Genomic DNA, 20,477 nt, shown 5'->3' with positions numbered 1-20,477 from the left:
AACTTAGTGCTGTTTAGATTATTATTATATATATTTTTTCAACCTTTATTTAACTAGGTAAGTCAGTTTTTAAGAACAAATTCTTGTTTACGATGATGGCCTACAGCGGCCAAACCCGGACGACGCTGGGCCAATTGTGCACCGCCCTATGGGACTCCCAATCACGTCCGGTTGTGATACAGCCTGGATTTGAACCAGAGTGTCTGTAGTGCCTTAGACCGCTGCACCACTCTTAAAGTTTAATTTAATTTTCCCAACTGCAATTCACTGTTATTGCAGGAGGAAAACAGACAGAGGCTGATGCAGTCTCATAGGGTAATGACAGACTGCGGTCTTATTGGGCCACACCATTTAGCCCATGTCAATCCCAAATGACTCACTGAAGTACAGAACTACCAATGAGACACAGATGAGATGATGAGAAACAGTTGAAAGTCCACAAGTACTTTTACAGAGCTTTATTTCAGATTTACTAGGCTGTTCAATAGCTACAGTCTTTTACTTTTTCATTACAGCCGTCTATTATCCAAAGCAAAGAGTAACCAAAAATAAAAACAGGCAAAAACAAAAGCCACATTGTTTCATGTGTCATTAAATATATTCATTTGTGATAAACATAATATATTAGTATGCATTACAGGACATTACACAAACTTTTGCAATGGACAAAGCTAAACAACATTTACAAGCCCAAGTATGAACACAAGCAACATTCAGATATATTTTTGTAGCAGATATCTGGTCATGACTGAGTATCATTCTCCAAATGTGTGGAAAACTGGTCTAACTTTACACAGTGGACCCACTGACAGCTTTGATATGTGTAGATCCAGAGATGGATGCACTGGCACAAGAACATTTGAAATGGATTGCAATAAAAATGTCCATACAAATATGTTTTAAAAAGTGTGTGAGCAGGTGTGCCTTTGCTTGCATTTATGTGTGTTTATGTATTTCCCAAATATGTTTGGGACTGTTTATTACAGGTTGTAGATAAGCCTCTCTCTGCTGAAATACACTCCTGGGTATGCATAACTTGTAAACAAGAGAAATCTGCCTCTTTTTCATTTATTTGTCTACCCATTTATTAAGCCTATGGTATTTAAAACTCTGGTTAATAAAACATGGACATACATCTAGTAAATGTTTAACAAAAAATAGTAACAAACTATACAGCTATATAACATTTAAGCAGCCGGTCGCCCCTTTTGTTGAGTACCAAGTAACGTCTTGAAAATGGAATGTCTGCAAGGTTTGAAGTGAGAATCAGATGCTGACACAGTGTGTTGATCACACAGCTTGACTCCTGTGATATGTCATCACCCCACAGGTTTTCTTTTACAACATAATGCCTGTATCTTTGTACAGCGTATACATACTGTACATACTGTCGTCCACCATTTGGTTAGCTTAGTCAGCTAAGTAGTCAGCATGCATCTATTATTTTAACAAAACGTAGGTTCATTTTGATAGGTCTTATCAAACCACATGAGGTGAGGTGATTCAGAATGTCCCCCCACCCCCCACGATCAGTCCTTTACCAGCAGAAACAGGTCAATGCTCAGTGGGATGTTCAAGCAGTACTTTGTATTTTAACAAACGTGAACAGGATAGCAAACCAAATGCATCAATCAATGACACAGTCAGTGGACATCAGGTTCCAGGACCAAAGGCCAAAGGCAGCGCATAATCAGTGAAATGTGTGGTCTCAGGTTGAACAGTCATGAATGGACATACATCAGTTCTTTAATGATGTTTCTAAAACCATACAGTATGTTAGTTTGTATCCTGCAAGGTGTCATTAAACACTGAACATATCTTATATGTTGTGAATACTGTTGAATACTAAAGGACTAAACATTAAGTGCACGGTCAACTCATCTATTTTAGTCTCTCTAGTTGAGAACAGAGTGCTGTCTAAATACAGTAATATTATATAATTATATCATGCCTACTGGTACTTTTATTTTGCTGAGGTCACAACCACACTGTCAGGATGGCAAGGAAATGTATCATTTAACAGACTCTTTCCCTATGCTAGTATCTGAGGAGCAACTTCTTCATGGCACTTTCATTTTGATTACATAGTTAGCAGTAATAATGAGGTAACAACCACATGAGGAGCTCTTAAAGAAGAAAGGTAACTGGCAATAGCTGGCTTGTTTTTTTTTTTTCTCCCATTTTTACAAGTATACGCTGTAACCACAGTAAAACCTAGTTTAAATGATCAATTTAACGTGTTAACACTCTTTGCAGTTTACACAGTTTATCTTGACAAGGCCTGGCAAGCAGGAGCCACTCATTAAACATGAGAGAGATTCCCCTTAAGCCGTGCCACCTCAGCTTGCTAGAAACAACTTTACACAATATATATATATATATTGTGGGCTCTTTATAGGCTTTATAGGCTCTTTATATATATATATATATATATATATATATATATATATATATATATATATAAAAAAGAGCCTCTTTAAACACAGATATGTGATACAGTAGTTTTTTTCTGATGTTCTGTAGACATGAACTGGAAATATAAAAATAATGGTATCATGAATAAAACAAAAAATAAGTAACTCATCTGAAATATTAGGTGCAAACTCTGCAATTCCACAACGAAACAAACCTTGAAGGACAAACAGAACAACAACTGTAAAAAGAGCTCCTTCACACGAATGTTTCTAAAACTAATATTCTCTTTTTGCTTCCACTCAAAGCAGCAGCACTCAGTCACTTTCTCTCTCTCTCTCTGTTCACTTCACCTCTCCCTCTTTCCTCTCTCCCTCTGGTGTTTCCTCTTTCTTTCTCCTCCTCCTGTGTTCCTCAGACTCGAGGTGAGCCCCCTCTCTTTCTCTCCTCTCTGGCTCCTCTTAACACTTGCCCCTCTTGTCGCGCTGTTGGAACTTCCTCAGTCTCCGGCCCCACAGGTCCTTCCAGGGGATGAGCAGGCTGCCCTTGTCTGCCACCACGCCACTCTGCCCGGGGGAGTCGTCATCCGTGCCCAGCAGCAGGTACTTCCTGCCAAGCTTGATCTTGGGACACTTGCAGGCCACGTCCTTGGCACGCACCCACAGGAGCTGGTCACCGCGCCGGATGCGTTGTTCACCTTGCTTGTAGACAGAGATGATGTTCACGGTAAACTTCCACCACTCCCCTGCCTTGTCTCCTTTGAGGACGTGCACTTGGACAGCTGGATGACCAATGAGAAGAAGGAGTGAAGGGGGAATAAGAAAATGTCACAATAAAGCAAGCAACTCTCGAGTATAAGAGATCCAGTTAAAAGTGAATGTACAGTAAAACATAGATCCTCCTAATAACACACAGGGTAAATAAGCAGGGAATCAGCCTGTGGGTTTTTGTTCCTGGGGTCCAGACTGGCCCTGGGGGTGAGCCCTCAGCTGTAAATGTCCTGTTTTACTATAGCTCCAATAACTGCTCCAATGTTTGAGTATGATTCAGGAATTGCTGACCCAGTGTGTGGATTGTTCCCCTGGTCCCTCCCCTCAGCCATGACCCCTGACCTCTCCTTGTTGTGTTGGCTAGCATGCTCCGTATTACAGCAACAGTTGCCATAGTGCTCCCCAGGGTAAAGACAATGGGTGCCCGCTGAGTACATTTGAATGAGCACCTCCCTGAGACTGGCTGTAATGTTTGACTGCTGTGGACGTATCCTTAGAAACGCTTTCCTTTCCTCAACTGACAAGCCTGGAGAAAAAGAAGTGGCTGGTATACTGGGTTCAACTCAGAAAGTCCAACAGTGAAAGTGCAGCATTCAACCTTTACTAAAAAAATACCACATCTGTTTGAGGTAAAAGCTCTGAAGCAACGCCATTCCTGTGCTTTTGATAGAATGGCCTTTCAGCTGTTAAGCAGGACGCTGCACATCTTAAGAACCCTGGGCTAGAGCAACCTGGACCTGGTAGCCATTCAACCTTTCTCCCAAGAATTTGGCCCCTTAGAGCAGATAGAAATACAGACCCCCTCTCACAGCAGCTCCCCTGCATGGATTTCTCTGTCACATAAATCTACCATTACTTCATCACTCTGATTGCAAAAAAAGCCTCAGTCATCGCAACAAGGGGGAAACAACTGAACTCACTGGGGTAGGAGCTAATCTGTGCTTGAGGTGAAGTGGTTTAGCTGGGAATGTGCTATTAACGATTGGACTAAAGTAGGGGGAAAATGAACCAACCTGAATAGTTTCCATTCCCAATGGTTTGAATTGACTCAATTTGGGAAACAGTGTGTGGATGGTGTGAAATGTTTCAAACACACTAATAAATGCACACACAAATGCATACACACATACACACATACACACACGCACTTGTGTGTGTACTAATGTTAGAAAAATGTAGGTGGCTGAAAATAGCACAGGAAGTATTTTTTTCTCCTTGTCTCTCTCTCTGAATGCCAACGCTCTCTATTGCGAGCCGCATCGATTGTCCCCCATAACAGCCTGGAACGTTCTAAGAGAACAGGAAGGGGGGCCCTGCTAGTGTGAGCAAATTGTACACAATTTCAGAAGAAAGGAGGCCTGTTGGGCTGAGTAGAGCACGCTCTCACAGTCCTGCCATTCATTAACAATGTGTCTCTGGGCTGGAGCCTACTCCTTCATCCAAACACATAAAGGGTGTGTGGGGGGGTGGAGTGGGCCACTATTTATCTTCCCAGCCACAGAGAGGCTTCCAGAAGAATCGGGATGTGTTCCGACCTCATGAGCTATCCGGGTTCTGCTCCCAGAGCCCCATCCAAGAGCAGCGTGAGAATCCAGCAGAGATAGCCCTCTTCTCTCTGGGTCGCTCTTACTGACCGACTGGCTAACGAGCTCCCGGGGTGAATGGACCAGACTCAGCTCTCTGCTGTCTGACACCAATGCAGAACCCTCTGTCACTCTATGGGCCGCTCAGGAAATTGGTAGTTCTCTAAGCAGATAGTAAAATACTGTTATACTGGACTAAGATTCCAGTCCATGAGGGGACCAAAGTATGCAGTACTAATCATGGATGTTAGCTGGAAAGACCAAGCAGCTCAGTCCTCACACCTCTGCACAATGCTTCAGTCCTGCTCCTCACCCAATGAAGTCCAAAGCGCCCATGGGGCTGGTGTTGCATTGAGCTCATGAATGGAGATCTAGGACACTAAACTTCTGTTTTTTTGTTAGCAGACAATATGGTAATATCAGTACTACTTGGACCATCTTAGCAGGGTAGCACAGAGGAGAGAGAGAGAGAGAGAGAGAGAGAGAGAGAGAGAGAGAGAGAGAGAGAGAGAGGTTTAATAACACAATGGAAGCCAAGCCTCCCGCTGGGTCCCCTCTCTGAGTAGTGTGCTGGGGCTTGACCCGCACACCGCCGACAAGGGGGCTCTAATCAAATTAGAGCGTGTTTAATTTCAATACGGAGGCCCCTGTCCCATCTGGTTATCAGCTGAGTGACTGATCTGGGCCCTGCTGCCCCCAGGGTGAGCTAACAGGGACCGCCGGGTGACGGGGCTGTGTGACCCTTCGTTTCACCGCTGGCCCTGAACGTCTGCAAAAGCTCTTTGATTCATTGTCCTCCCCGCTGGAGGGGTGTCAGCCCAGAATATAACCCTTTGTGGCTGCCGTCACCGTAGCTACGGCCACGATGGAAAACAAAAATGAATAAACACAACATATTTCTTTCTCTCCGGGGTGGCAATCCGTCAGCATCAGCCTAATTTACCACCTGTTTGCGCCCTGTGGAATGCTCCGAGCCGGCAGAGTGCACCACTGTGTTTAAACAGGGGGCCTCTTCCCGTGACCCCGGGAGGCCCGCAGCGCCACTCACACAGGGGGGTCGTGGCCCCAAAGAACAGAGACACTGTGAACCCCACAAAGGCCCAGGGACAGCCCTGAGAAATGAATTAGATTGAGGCAGAGGAAAAGCCCCCTGAGGAATGGTCTCTTCATAAAGCCCCAGCTCAGCCAAAGGAGAATCATCTGCACTCAGCTGTTTTGATGAACTCTTGAAAAACCAACCTTCTGCTTTTCATGAATCAGTCTTGTGATTTATAGATTCGTCTGTTCTTTTCATGGATGACTAGCAAGATTAAATGAAAGAAAATATGTATTCTGATGGCTGTTCAGTTTTCTGGGGTACTGAAACAATGAGCTCACATTATTGTCTCTCTCTGTGTTGCACAATATTGATTGAGAAAAGAAGAACATTTGGCCATTTATGCATTGAAACTTTGTTAAAAGTCTCTGATGTATCGCTCTGTTTGATTGATGAACTATGATTGATGATGAGGCTTTTGGACATGTGACAGCTATGAAGGGGAACAGTGTGGCCAATGCAGCTGGATGTGTTTCATTAGAGAGAACACTGAACTGAAGTCTTAAAGGGATAGTTCACCCAAATAAAGAAAATGACACATTGGTTTCCTTACCCTGCAAGCAGTCTATTAACAAGGTATCACAGCAATCCATGCTTTGGTTTAGTTGACTTGACTTGAATGGGATTTGTGCCACAAATGCTAAAACATTATCATGTGAACAGTGAAAGTAGAAAACAGTGCCAGGGAAACTACATCAAAGCATGGATTGTAGTCATTCCTTGTCAATAGACTGCTTACAGGGTAAGGAAACCAATATGGCATTTTGTAATATGGGTGAACTATCCCCAAACCCTGATTATAGCAGATACGGTCTTGTATGAACAAATAAATTCTAACAATCAAAGGCTTAACAATTTGAACACCAACTTAATGGGTATAACTACAGAGGAATTGGTGACCAAAATATTCAATATGATATAGGCCTACTGTACAGTTAGGTCTCATTCCAGGAGTCTAAGAGATCTTGCATTGTCTTTTATAAAGGGTATTTGGCTATACGGAGTACGATCTCTTCTCAAATGCTGGCAGAGTGCTGGACGTGCCTCAGGGTTTGTGCTGCTGCTGCGGTTGGGGAGATTTGTACGGTGGTTAGCAGACATGAATCTGCTGATAGGAGATCTGCACCATAATACTACTGTGATTAATGGAATGGAAAACCCTCAGAGGCGAGGGAATCACTCTCCATATGGAGATATGGAGGCTACACAGTGGGACAGCACAATGAAACACTATATGATATGATCCATGGACTGTCCCTAATAATACTACTGTCTCTCTTACATTACCCCCCCACCCTTCTCATTCTTTTTGCTCTATTTTTAGATCTAGTGGTGCTGTTTTTTGGTGCTGATTCAGAATATAATGATACAAGTCCAGCATCATCCATCATCAAACTCAAATGTCCTTTTAGCTTCAAGTTACAGAAGTTATTTAATTTGTGAAACCGTTCTAAAATAGCAAGCTATGTAAATACCTGTATTTGGCTTGAACATGAATGTTTTCATATTACTCACTTAGATTCAGATGCAGATGAACTCCTGTGGAGTCATTGATGACAGAGTATATTTGTTGTGTGATTTGGCTAATTTTATTAATATGGGGCTTGCTGACAATTCCTAATGGCCAGATCCCCGCCAGAGCCTCATGCTCCCAGGGTGCACCAGCCTTTCACCATGGAGCAATACAACTGGACCCTACTGAGGCTGGTGGCTGAGAGCAGGGATTGCCCTCGACCATAGACAGGGGCCAGGGTGAGCAGATCCACAGGGCTTAGAGGGAGGTGGAAGGGGAGAGGAAATTGTCCGTTAGCTGTAATTGAGAGGGACTGTGAGAGGACTCAGTGGGAGCTTGTTCTGCGGCCCTCTGAAGCTCAGAGCCCTCTCTTTATGAGGTACAACTCCCCTAAGACACACACACACACACTCACACACACATCCGTCAAGGTAGGACAACAAATCCAAATAGTTCCATCTAAAGCCTGGCAGAGCGGAGCTTTGCAGCTCTCCAAACCAATAGGGGGGCTAGAACGTGCCACAACCTCTCGCTGAGGACAGTTTCAGCTGGAGTGGAGGAACTGATATGAGCTCAAGATGTAGAGGTAAGAGTTGAATAATCCCTTTGTTTCTCTGCCCAGACACTGATGCCACTGATCTCTATCTTTGGTGATAAAAGAAGAGGCCCTGCGGTGAGGATGCCCCCAGCAAACACTCTTCTCTCTGTCCAGCTCCCCCCACGTCCAGTGAATCTCACATAGTAATGAGTGTATGTCAGTGCAGGGATGTTAGGATATGTGAGACATAGGTTTTGTGTGGCTAGCTTACAGATGATAGATATATGTATATGTTACTATATAGTGTTTCAACATAGTGTTTCAACACAGTCTAAAGCTGTCTGGTTTTGAACATAACCTTCAAGAAATACATATATTTTTTGAATTCCATCATTCCATCATGTCTTATTTCCCAGAAAGCAGCACTCCTCAGTCTAATACTGGCTGGCCTGTCCATCAGCGGGGTCCCCTGGGCTCAGCTCCGAGACCATTTCCTTTTGATGCAATGACTCTAATCCTGAGAGCGTGAATAAGCCACAGAGAGGGGCTTGGGAGTGGACATGCCTGTGATTAATAAATACATCTGACCCTCGACCGCTGGCCGACGACTGGGCATATAATTCCTGCACAGTGGTCTCACCATAGTCTTTCTTGCAGTACTTCTTCATGTTGATCTTCAGTTTGCCCTTGGTTGCCTTGCAGTGAGAATCACAATCTGTGGAAGCGAGTGAAATAATGGGTGAATTAGGTTACAGCACAGCCAACATATCACAAACATCTAGATTTTAAACATTCTCTCTCTCATGGTTTACGGACTGACCTCAATTATGTTATCTAATAAAAGCCTTTTAGGTACATCCAAGGGTCTACACTCTACCCCCACTGTAAGGGGTTGAAAGCTTACATCTATTGCCAGGCCAATTTAGTGTACTTATGGTACACTGTCTCTTGTTATGCTGTTATGGTGTCCCTGTGGAGCTGGTGGAGGTTTAAGGCTTCCGCATGCTTCGGTTCGGCTGGCGCCTAGTAGGCGAACAGAATGAGTGTGCTCACATACTCCCTTATAAGACCTTCGCTTGAAAAATGAGAAAAAGCGGCAATAGTACTGTTTGTCCATCTTGAGGCGCCGTAGCCAGTATACACTTCCTAAAAATATATAATATATAAAATTATATAAAATATATAATTAGTCTAAGATAACTCAAGAAATCTGTCATTCATTTTGACGTTTTTGCTGAGGTGATCTTAGTCACACTATTTTACATCTAAATAAGCTGTTTGGTTTAGTATTTCTCAAGTGAACAAACAAAATGTGCATGAAAATGAGTCATCTATCATTGAATGTCGACAAACACTTAATTGTAGAATCCCTACTGTTGACCAATGACCGACGAAGGGGCGTAGACTTCGGCTACCGAACTTGCAATAGCCTCGAGAAAAAATGTGGAGTGCGTGAACAGCCAGGAAAAAAACCTTGCCGAAGACCAAAACAAACAAAAACGTCACAAAATGTCATAATACACTGAGTGCACAAAAACTGATTGAAGTGGATTTAACAGGTGACATCAATAAGGGATCATAGCTTTCACATGGATTCACCTGGTTAGTCTATGGTTTTGTACACTCAGTATATGTGCACAAACCTTTCGGGACAGTTTAGGATGGGAAGCATGCGGACACCTTTACACAGATCCTATTGTCAGCTCACTCCCACTCTCTTCCTCCAACCTCTCCACAGATCCTATTGTCAGCTGACTCCCACTCTCTTCCTCGAACCTATCCACAGATCCTATTGTCAGCTCACTCCCACTCTCTTCCTCCAACCTCTCCACAGATCCTATTGTCAGCTCACTCCCACTCTCTTCCTCCAACCTCTCCACATATCCTATTGTCAGCTCACTCCCACTCTCTTCCTCCAACCTCTCCACAGATCCTATTGTCAGCTCACTCCCACTCTCTTCCTCCAACCTCTCCACAGATCCTATTGTCAGCTCACTCCCACTCTCTTCCTCCAACCTCTCCACAGATCCTATTGTCAGCTCACTCCCACTCTCTTCCTCCAACCTCTCCACAGATCCTATTGTCAGCTCACTCCCACTCTCTTCCTCCAACCTCTCCACAGATCCTATTGTCAGCTCACTCCCACTCTCTTCCTCCAACCTCTCCACAGATCCTATTGTTAGCTCACTCCCACTCTCTTCCTCCAACCTCTCCACACAGAATATCTAGCCTGTCAGAGTCCTGGCATCCATTGTGTCAGCACTCAGGGTTGGGAAGGTCACTCACAAAAGGAGGTCACTGAAGGAAGTTACAGTGCCTTGCGAAAGTATTCGGCCCCCTTGAACTTTGCGACCTTTTGCCATATTTCAGGCTTCAAACATAAAGATATAAAACTGTATTTTTTTGTGAAGAATCAACAACAAGTGGGACACAATCATGAAGTGGAACGACATTTATTGGATATTTCAAACTTTTTTAACAAACAAAAACTGAAAAATTGGGCGTGCAAAATTATTCAGCCCCTTAACTTTCAGTGCAGCAAACTCTCTCCAGAAGTTCAGTGAGGATCTCTGAATGATCCAATGTTGACCTAAATGACTAATGATGATAAATACAATCCACCTGTGTGTAATCAAGTCTCCGTATAAATGCACCTGCACTGTGATAGTCTCAGAGGTCCGTTAAAAGCGCAGAGAGCATCATGAAGAACAAGGAACACACCAGGCAGGTCCGAGATACTGTTGTGAAGAAGTTTAAAGCCGGATTTGGATACAAAAAGATTTCCCAAGCTTTAAACATCCCAAGGAGCACTGTGCAAGCGATAATATTGAAATGGAAGGAGTATCAGACCACTGCAAATCTACCAAGACCTGGCCGTCCCTCTAAACTTTCAGCTCATACAAGGAGAAGACTGATCAGAGATGCAGCCAAGAGGCCCATGATCACTCTGGATGAACTGCAGAGATCTACAGCTGAGGTGGGAGACTCTGTCCATAGGACAACAATCAGTCGTATATTGCACAAATCTGGCCTTTATGGAAGAGTGGCAAGAAGAAAGCCATTTCTTAAAGATATCCATAAAAAGTGTTGTTTAAAGTTTGCCACAAGCCACCTGGGAGACACACCAAACATGTGGAAGAAGGTGCTCTGGTCAGATGAAACCAAAATTGAACTTTTTGGCAACAATGCAAAACGTTATGTTTGGCGTGAAAGCAACACAGCTCATCCATCTGAACACACCATCCCCACTGTCAAACATGGTGGTGGCAGCATCATGGTTTGGGCCTGCTTTTCTTCAGCAGGGACAGGGAAGATGGTTAAAATTGATGGGAAGATGGATGGAGCCAAATACAGGACCATTCTGGAAGAAAACCTGATGGAGTCTGCAAAAGACCTGAGACTGGGACGGAGATTTGTCTTCCAACAAGACAATGATCCAAAACATAAAGCAAAATCTACAATGGAATGGTTCAAAAATAAACATATCCAGGTGTTAGAATGGCCAAGTCAAAGTCCAGACCTGAATCCAATCGAGAATCTGTGGAAAGAACTGAAAACTGCTGTTCACAAATGCTCTCCATCCAACCTCACTGAGCTCGAGCTGTTTTGCAAGGAGGAATGGGAAAAAATGTCAGTCTCGATGTGCAAAACTGATAGAGACATACCCCAAGCGACTTACAGCTGTAATCGCAGCAAAAGGTGGCGCTACAAAGTATTAACTTAAGGGGGCTGAATAATTTTGCACGCCCAATTTTTCAGTTTTTGATTTGTTAAAAAAGTTTGAAATATCCAATAAATGTCGTTCCACTTCATGATTGTGTCCCACTTGTTGTTGATTCTTCACAAAAAAATACAGTTTTATATCTTTATGTTTGAAGCCTGAAATGTGGAAAAAGATCGCAAAGTTCAAGGGGGCCGAATACTTTCGCAAGGCACTGTAGCTAGTAGCCTAACAAAAATTAGCAGGGGCCTAAGCAGTATCCAATCCACTTGAGGCGAGAAAGAGAATACTCTAACGTTGGCCGGGGCCGATCTCTCTGTGGTCGATCTCTCTGTGGCCTCTGAGAGGAGCCTGCTGCAAACCAGTGGCCAGAAAGAGCTCATAGTTATGATTAATTGCTTTTGGGTCTGGTGCTATCCCTTTGACACCAGGCTGTGTTGACCTGGGCTCGCAGGCGTGCCAAGAGGCTTTATCGATGTCCGCCGACTGTCGTGTTGTCAGGGTGCCAGGCACCTTTTGTAATGGGGGAGATGGGTCTGGGACGAGAGGCCAAACTGAAAATGGAAATGGTTTGTTCCCACTTTTCCACTGACTGACACAAATTGGAACCAGAACATCTCCTGGTTTTGCTCCCCCTCCTAGTGTAATAAGCCCCATGCTCTTTTATGGGGGGGGGGGGGGGGGGGGGCTGGTCGGCCAGGGGGAAAGGGGGAGCAGTTAGGAGAGAGGGGACCTTTCAGTTTGCCTGAATATGGACAAACTTCATTATTTCTTCCAGCCCTCTGTCCAGTCCTCCCCTTTCTTTCCCTTTATACTCTGTGTGAATGAGGTTGCCCGGGTAACAGCGCAGCGAGAAAAAAACGCACTCCCCAAAAAGGCGGATTGGGGTGGGGGCAGGGGGATGGGGAGAAAGTGCATGTATGTGGAGAAAACATTTCTAGTGAAACGCCTGGCAGCTTTCGGGGTGGTGTAGAAATGAAAAAGGGAAGGGAAATCCCAAAGTAAATTAATTTGACGAGTCCATATCGACCACGCCTGATTTCCATTTAAATGTGGCTAGGGCGGGCGCCCCCCTGGCCCCTGGAGGCCTTCATCGTACCTCCCTTTGATAGCTGGCATTGCCCATTAGCCCAGCAGCACAATCCCAGGACTGGCCATCACACCCACAGCTCTCATTAAGGCCCTGGTCCCTGCTGGGAGGACAAATGTCCCCTTTGTGTGGCCTCTCTAGCGGGGCCACTACCATTCTCCACACCACTCTTAATTTGGAGGGTGGTGTCTGTGCGGGGTTCCTGACAAGACTCCAAACCCCATTGCAGCTGGTTGCCAACGTATGTAGCAGGTTGGCCATTCAGCTCAGTGAAATATGTGGAGCCACACTGTTAGTCCCATGTTAATGATCAAAAGTGACAGAACCTATATGTTTTACATGGAAGGCAATTTAAAGGAATACTGCGGGATTTGGGCAATGAGGCCCTTTTTCTACTTCCCCAGAGTCAAATGATGTCTCTGTGTCCAGTAAGAAGGAAGTTAGAGGCGGTTTCGCGAGCCATTGCTAACTAGCATTAGAGCAATGACTGTCAGTCTATGGGTATCTGCTGGCATGCAAGTATCCACTTAAGTAGAAGTTGGACCAAAAACAATTTGGCTTAGGCAACAGGTTTTAGAGACCAATACTTTGCTCCAGGCCTCTCCTTTTCTCCTCATACGCATGCCAGGGGATCTACCCCACACGCTTGGACTGAGCAGTGACTGAAAGTATGAGCTAAATGTTACAGTGGTATGTCACTTCAAATCAGTGTTGCACTATAGCACGCAGACTCAGAGCTGTGCATTTCAACAATAGGGCTGTAAATAAGTGAGCAAGGGAAGGGTTCTCTTCCCTCTCAGCGCAGCGAGAGATGATTGGAAAACAAACTGGTGCAAATGAAGCATGCAATCAGATTATGGGCTGTAGGCTGAGTGGAAATACAGAATGGGAGGCCGGGGAGAGAGAGCTGACCAAAAACCTGGATTTAACATCTCCTGACACATACACATCCACTTAAATACTGCAATTATGGAAGGTGAACCTTAAAATACTTCAATGTTGAAGGTGGCCCTTAAAATACTACAATTATGAAGGTGGCCCTTAAAATACTACAATGTTGAAGGTGGCCCTGAACCCAAATAAGAAACTGTGGAATAGAAACTGTGGAATGATATGAATTGTGCTCATACTAAAATACAATACATTTGTTATGCTATGCTTTAATAATTGCCATACCCTGTGGATACCACGTCTCAGCAGTGCCACAAACTCACCTAAGGGCTCTTCAGAGCTGGTATAGGTGGAGGTGGGCGATGCAACTGGAATCTCTGCAACAGAGAAACCACAGCACAAACATAATGACATTTCACATCACTACTCAGTTTGACAGCTTCATATGTGGAAAAAAGGAGCAAAGTTGTTAGAACGTCTCAGTTCAATTTTCCTGCTCGCCTTCCTTGGGGCTTAAATGAACCTCAGAGCATTGGTGATATACTCTCAGATATTCCTTAATAGGTTGTCATGTTATTGATTGCTGATTAGAACACAGAGATTGTGCTTGGAATACACATTAATAGCCAATTTCCCATCACTCTCTTGTATTCGTGGCATGCTGTATCGTAAGGCACAGAGAGCCAGGGCCCCTGGCCTTGTTAAAATTGAAGTTGTCAGGAAGTTTGATATAACAAAAAAATGTATATTAAGCTATTAAACCTAAAACATATTAGCTCGAAAATATACGAGAAACCAAATATTTTCAGCTCAATTTTCAAGACCCCCATTTCCTCCATCTTTTTTTTACACTACATTTGTTACTTTCCCAACGAAATGAAGGAAATCCTATTCCAGTGGGTTAACAGATTGATTTTATCGCTGTGGATCCTGGCCAAGCACACTGATTCCATTTCCACAATGGCTTTGTTGAATTTCCAAATACAACTTTATCGGAAATGTCACCAATTGAAACGACTGTATAAATGGTGGCCAATTGTAAACGTCTATGTGTCCCAGCCATCCAAGGTTTCTTATCTGGTCATGCCAGCTGTGTTGGCGGTGCTAGCCACCCATTAGCCCATCTTGTGTATGGAGGTGTCGTTTATCGCCGAGAGGCTGGAATCTGTGGGCTGCTGATACTGCCAATAAACATATCAGTCATCATTACCCTGGACCGGCTGGGTGGATTTATAGGGAGATGGGCTGTTAACGGTGCTGCGACTCACAAGGCCATGTTAGCTTAGACATTATGCCCTGTTTACTTAAGCTCTGGTCTAACTGTAAAATATCCATCCAAAGAAATAAAGGAACAGGGGGAAATAACAAAATGAAATGAACTCAGGCCATGAATTCCTGCATAACAAGCATGGGTTTTGGTGCGATAGAGTACTTGTCAGCGACTACTCCTATTGATGGGGCCAGTGTTTTTGCTAGCTGGGCTATGGTTGGGCTGACTTGTGTGGTCTGTCTGAGGACATTTCTCTTAGTACTGAGGCAAGTCATACTTATGCAGGGGGCGATAGGAGAGCGGCTCTGCTGGTAGCCCTTGGCACAGCGGTTGCAGGTGATGCCGGTCACGCCGTCCTTGCAGGGACACTGGCCGGTGGTTTGGTTGCAGGTCTTGCCGGCTGCGCCAACTGGATGACAATCACACGCTGTCAGGAGGAAAGAGCAGGAGAAAACAGAGATGAGATGAGTTGAAATCTGTTCGGTCTTCACTAGTATTGGTTTAAAACCAATTAGGCGTAAGGCATCCTTCTCAATTCCCTGTGCCTCTCGTTCCTCCAATGTTGACTCTCTGAACTTCAAAGTAAGCTTTGAACAAGCTCAAAGTGACTCACAGGCCACCACAGATGGGGACTGGGACCTCAAACAAATTACAATTACTCCCTTTTTCCTTAATGATTATAGGCCTTGCCATCAGGCATGAGTATTGAGGAACAGTATATTACATGATCAAATAATATCTGTTAGCACTTTGAGACTACACCTGCATGTGTGTGTGTGTGTGTGTGTGTGTGTGTGTGTGTGTGTGTGTGTGTGTGTGTGTGTGTGTCGTGCGTGTGTGTCGTGCGTGTGTGTGTGTGTGTGTGTGTGTGTGTGTGTCGTGCGTGTGAGCCGTGCGTATGAGCCGTGCGTGTGTTTAAGCCGTGTGTGACCAGTCTTTGTGTTTTCTCTGTGGAGCGTTGTGATCCACGGCGGGCAGAGCAGAGCCTGTGCTCCTCTCAGATTGAGTTCACAATCTAAAGCTTTTTGGCAAAGAGCTCCTCGCAAATATATCCTGAATAATGTTCCCCATTAATGGGAGAGTGGAACACACATCAAAGCCATCTGTTTAAGTTGTTAGTCAGGAGGATCGCACATTAAATGTGAGAATTTGGGTTTTGTGCATGTGCTCTGCCAAACGTTTACCATAAAGCCTGTGTTTGAAGTGGAAGCCCAGCTCTCTCCATTAGAGTTGTATGTGTTTTATGTAGCTGAAGAGTCATTTGAAAATAGCTTTAAGCGGTCCAACAGAGGCTGGAGTTGGGTGTTATTAGCTGGGATTCAACGGGTTTCATCAATATTAGAAGTCACTTGTTAAATAAAAAAACGAAAACTTTTCTGTCCTCTTTCTACTCAATTTGCAGTATAAGTACATTTTGCCAAGTTTGTTTGACACATTTTATTGAGGTATAATAAAATCAGCATAAAATAATCCTGTCCAAAAAAAAACAAGAAGGGTATGAATGAAAAGTCATGTTTCTAATAAAGTCCCCCATCTTTACCAGCCAGAATGTTATTGTGGTTCTTACGTCAGGAATACAGTAAATAGTCCCATTAATTTAGAAACAGGATTCTAAACTACAGTATATGGACTGAAACTGTAGGCTTGATCTTGCTTTCTGTTGATTTAATGGGCATTATCTTCTATAGCCTTTACAAATGACTTTTTAATGCAGGGTGGGACCAAAAAAATGTCAAATAAAACATGAGGTCACTCTTGTCCCTCCCGATGGCATGTGGGTAACATCCATGTGTATTCTAAAGATGTGTGTCTCTTTCTTAAGGGGTTGTAAGGGATTGTACTTGAAAGCCACATTAAAATAACTCTTGTTTGTGTTTCTTTATATTACTTCTAGAGATGCCACTAACCACACATCACAATAGAGATGCACCACTGCGTCTCCACTCAATCCGTCCGCCACCATCTAGTCCTCTTCCTCTGAGCTCAAACCACTGCATTGTGCTCTTAATGTTCTGAGTGCTACACTGGGAACTCACTGGAAACATTAATTAATTTCCTAGGTAAAGAGTTGCTGAGAGGTTGAGGGGGAGTGTAATTCAGTGGACCGTGTGGCTGCTCCACTGCTGTGGGCTCCCTGGGCCCGGTGAAAGGCTTATATGGCGGAGCGGACGAGAGGACTGGGAATAAAACAAACCGTTAGAGCTGGGGGCCGCCGGGGGCCGCGCTGTGCTCTGAGAGCCGTGTTTACACTGCGCTTGATGAGGGATGAAGTCGTTAATCTGGGAAATAAAACATGAGGCATTCCACACTGCCACTGGAGACGCCGGTGTTTCGGCTTATAAGGCGGAGGGGTCTATTCTGTAACCTCCACCTTTCAGAGAGTGGTGATCCTCCATTTTGGGGGTTCAGGTTGGAGACTGAAAGCAGACTTCCTCCTGGCTGTGTTGGCACAGCATTGTGTTTCCTGTCCAAAAACAGCAGAGCGAGATGGTTGGCTGAGTTGAACAATAAATACCATGGGCCCTAACTGATGTCACAAAGCGCTGAGTTTGTCACCTGAGGAGAGCGCAGCAATCAGGCTGTTTGGGTTTGATCCCAGAGTATGGAACAGAGTAAAAGTTGGGGCAGAGCTGGAAGCCTTCAGGTTACTGATACAGCCCTCTAGAAAGCCTAAGACAGGTTGCTGTATGTGGTTAGCGCATTAAGGAAGGAGAGAAACTCTGTAACACTAACCTGCCCATAGCTTCCTCCTCTGCCCGCCCTTGACTGCATCCCAAATATAGACTGTAAAAATGTTTGGACTGGCAGCGTGCAGTGAAACAATGATGCTCCCAACCATTAGTCACTTTCAAGAAGTGCAAAAGATCCATGAAATGTGTTAAGAACAACAGCACAACATGAACTACATTTGCCCTGAACTCCAATTCGGTGTGAACTCTGACAGCCACCACTGTGAAACGACCCCAAAACAGTCTGAGTAAGTGGCTGACTTTTATATGATGGTGGACTGTGTTGATACTTTCACTCTGAGAGACTTGGAATAGTCAGTATGAGTTAAGAGTGGAGGTCCCTTGTGGTCTGTAGTAGGAAATGTAATATGTTGAAGTTCCTGTGACTAATTAGTGGTGGACCAGGCTGAAGGGCACTGGAGAATAGGTACTCTGAGAACCCGCTCTGAGCCAATAGGAATGCAGCCACGGCTGTGGTTGGAGACCACAATATGCGGGTCTGCACAGAGTCACTCACTTGTCACTGAAGCGCTAGCTGGGTCCCAGTGTAATACAGCACATTGAGATGCTGTAATCGGACTGGAAAACAAACGACTTGAAACAATATTCTGTCTTTCATACAAGGAGGATATTACACTCTTAGAAAAAAAGGTGCTACTGTATCTAGAACATGAAACTATTTTTCGGCTGTCACCATAGGAGAACCCTTTGAAGAACTCTTTTCGGTTCCAGGTAGAAAGAACCCTTTCTGCAGAGGGTTCTACCTGTAACCAAAAAGCGTTCTCCTATCGGGACAGCCGAATAACAATTTTTTTCTAAGAGTGTAGGATATTGTTGTATTATAAGTCTTTGGAAAGACTAGAAGTCATCCAGTTCAGGGTAATGTGGGATGTTGGTGGATCTGATGCTGAGGGCTTGTTCAAAGAGACTGTTTGAATCAACTCCTGCACTCCTGCATTCCATGGCAGACCTCACTTCTATTGTTAGCCACTCGTCTTTTTGTTCTCCACCTCCCCCGTTACAATTCACAGAAATGTAGGGCGATTCATTATAGCTCTCCAAGTTAAGCAAATAAAGTAGAATAAAATGTGGTCACTAGGGACCGAGTGTTGGGATCCTCCCCTGCTTTAGTGATAAAGGTACTTCAACTACATTGTTTCAAAGGCTCTGTCCACAGAAATGCTGTTATTACTGTAACCTGTAACCTCTATTTGAGAGAGATAACTTATGACTTGGACAAGAAACAGAGGTAGAAGTTAAAGCATTTGAGGTAAATGCGCAAAATATGCTTTTTATGAATCCACTCACTCAAACCTGCCTCATCTTGTGCTGGTGCTTGTGTGATTGCATGTGTGTCTGTGTGTGCGTGCACATATGTGTGTGTGTGTGTGTGCGTGTGTGCGCGTGTAAGTTTGTGTGAGTGACAGGTGCTTGTTTGCTCAGTGCCTCAGAGCCTGGCTTCTCTCCCCACGGTGCAGGGAGACAGAGGGAGTGAAGCTTTTCTCTCCTCACACACTAATCCTGAACAGCATGGACTCAAACCTGACTTATGTGCTCACACCTGTGAGTGTGTGTGTGTGGGGATGGGGTTGATAGCGAGATCTGTTTCCACTCAACTGTACAGCGGATCAGCTCACACATCACTCAGTTTGTTTTGCTTGTGTTGTCATGGAATTCCCACTAGACTCCAAATACCAGAATCACACAGGTCAGCAACACTCACACTGGCAAGATGGGAGCTTTTGTCTTTACAACTATCTTTCACCTGTCTCACATAATAATAAATAGTAGTGAAGTACTGGAAAGTAATACGCAATAAAGTTATCAAAAGATAGTTGGAAGACTTGTTTCCTGCTGATAATTTGTAGATATCATGGCAGAACAATTCAACTTGTTTTCCAACAACATACGTCAAGAAAGTCCAAAACCGAAGCAGAATATCAAATAGCGTGATGTTTGGGTGTCATGCAGCCATTTTGAGTAGCCCACCCAGCAGACACCCAGCCCAGGAACTGTACCTTTGCAGGCCCTCCTGTGGGAGATGGCCTTGGACATGTCCCGGAAGAAGCCCTCCTTACAGTAGTGGCAGTGGCGTCCGGCCGTGTTGTGGCGGCAGTTGAGACAGACTCCGCCACTCCTCCGCCCAGACAGCTTGTACAGCTCCATGTTGAAACGACAGCGCCGGGCGTGCAGGTTACAGTGGCAGGCTGCAGAAAGATGGAGAGAAGGCGAGGGGGTGAATAACACAGAGGTCAGTGGGTTCGCATGCTTTTTACACAGGTGTTGAGTACACTTAATGAAAACTTTGGCCTCCTGAACCTCAACACTCAACACAAAAAAAAACTCCCACCATGCAACCTTGTAGTTCAGCTAGTCCAGTGCTCCATAAGCTGGAACTGAAAACTGATGAACTCAGCAATTTCATTCACATGTACAGTATATCACAGTAGGGTGTTGACCACGTTACTTTCCAATTTCCAAAAGTCTAGTGGAGGGGAACCAAAAAACAGCTAGTGAGCTGTAGTGTATGGAGACCCTGAAGTTACTGTTACTTTAATGACATCAGTGGGTCAAAGTCCTCTGGTCAGACATGTCATTTGTAGACAATGAGTTATGAAAACAGATGGATTGGCCAGGCCGTGAGCGATCCAGTTTCTAAGAGTAAATGGTGTAGTCCGACTCCACGCTCTCCTTTCCCCTCCACCTGCTTATAGATTTGACCTCTGACCCCTAGTGACGTCAGGAGAGAGATTTCCTTTCCCACAGATCTCGCAGCCTTCACTAACTTTCTTAGTTGTTTTATTGTCATAACATTATGAGGGATAACTTCCCAATTAAATTGGGTGATTTATTCATCAGTTCTC

At 44.4% G+C, this 20,477-nt stretch overlaps 1 protein-coding gene across 2 annotated transcripts in view; it reads right to left on the bottom strand.

Moving 5' to 3' along the window:
* Positions 1-443: 443 nt before the first annotated feature.
* LOC139421408 (netrin-1-like) overlaps positions 444-20,477 on the bottom strand; it is a 48,132-nt gene continuing 28,098 nt past the window's right edge. Inside the window, exons 3-8 of one of the 2 annotated variants that reach the window (XM_071172274.1) lie at positions 19,632-19,820; positions 15,162-15,311; positions 13,938-13,991; positions 8,553-8,627; positions 2,473-3,193; positions 444-2,408 (exon numbers count right to left, since the gene is read on the bottom strand). In XM_071172274.1, coding sequence (XP_071028375.1) covers positions 2,874-3,193; positions 8,553-8,627; positions 13,938-13,991; positions 15,162-15,311; positions 19,632-19,820 — 788 coding nt within the window. In that variant the 3' untranslated portion in view covers positions 444-2,408; positions 2,473-2,873. Of the gene's footprint in view, positions 2,409-2,472; positions 3,194-8,552; positions 8,628-13,937; positions 13,992-15,161; positions 15,312-19,631; positions 19,821-20,477 lie in introns of those variants that run through there. The other variant, XM_071172275.1, reaches the window with a different exon arrangement.

Source organism: Oncorhynchus clarkii, chromosome 12, assembly GCF_045791955.1.
Source record: "Oncorhynchus clarkii lewisi isolate Uvic-CL-2024 chromosome 12, UVic_Ocla_1.0, whole genome shotgun sequence".
In the NCBI taxonomy this organism is placed as follows: Eukaryota; Metazoa; Chordata; class Actinopteri; order Salmoniformes; family Salmonidae; genus Oncorhynchus; species Oncorhynchus clarkii.
The sequence above is the reverse complement of the archived record's forward strand: the minus strand, read 5'-3'. Positions and strand labels throughout refer to the sequence as shown.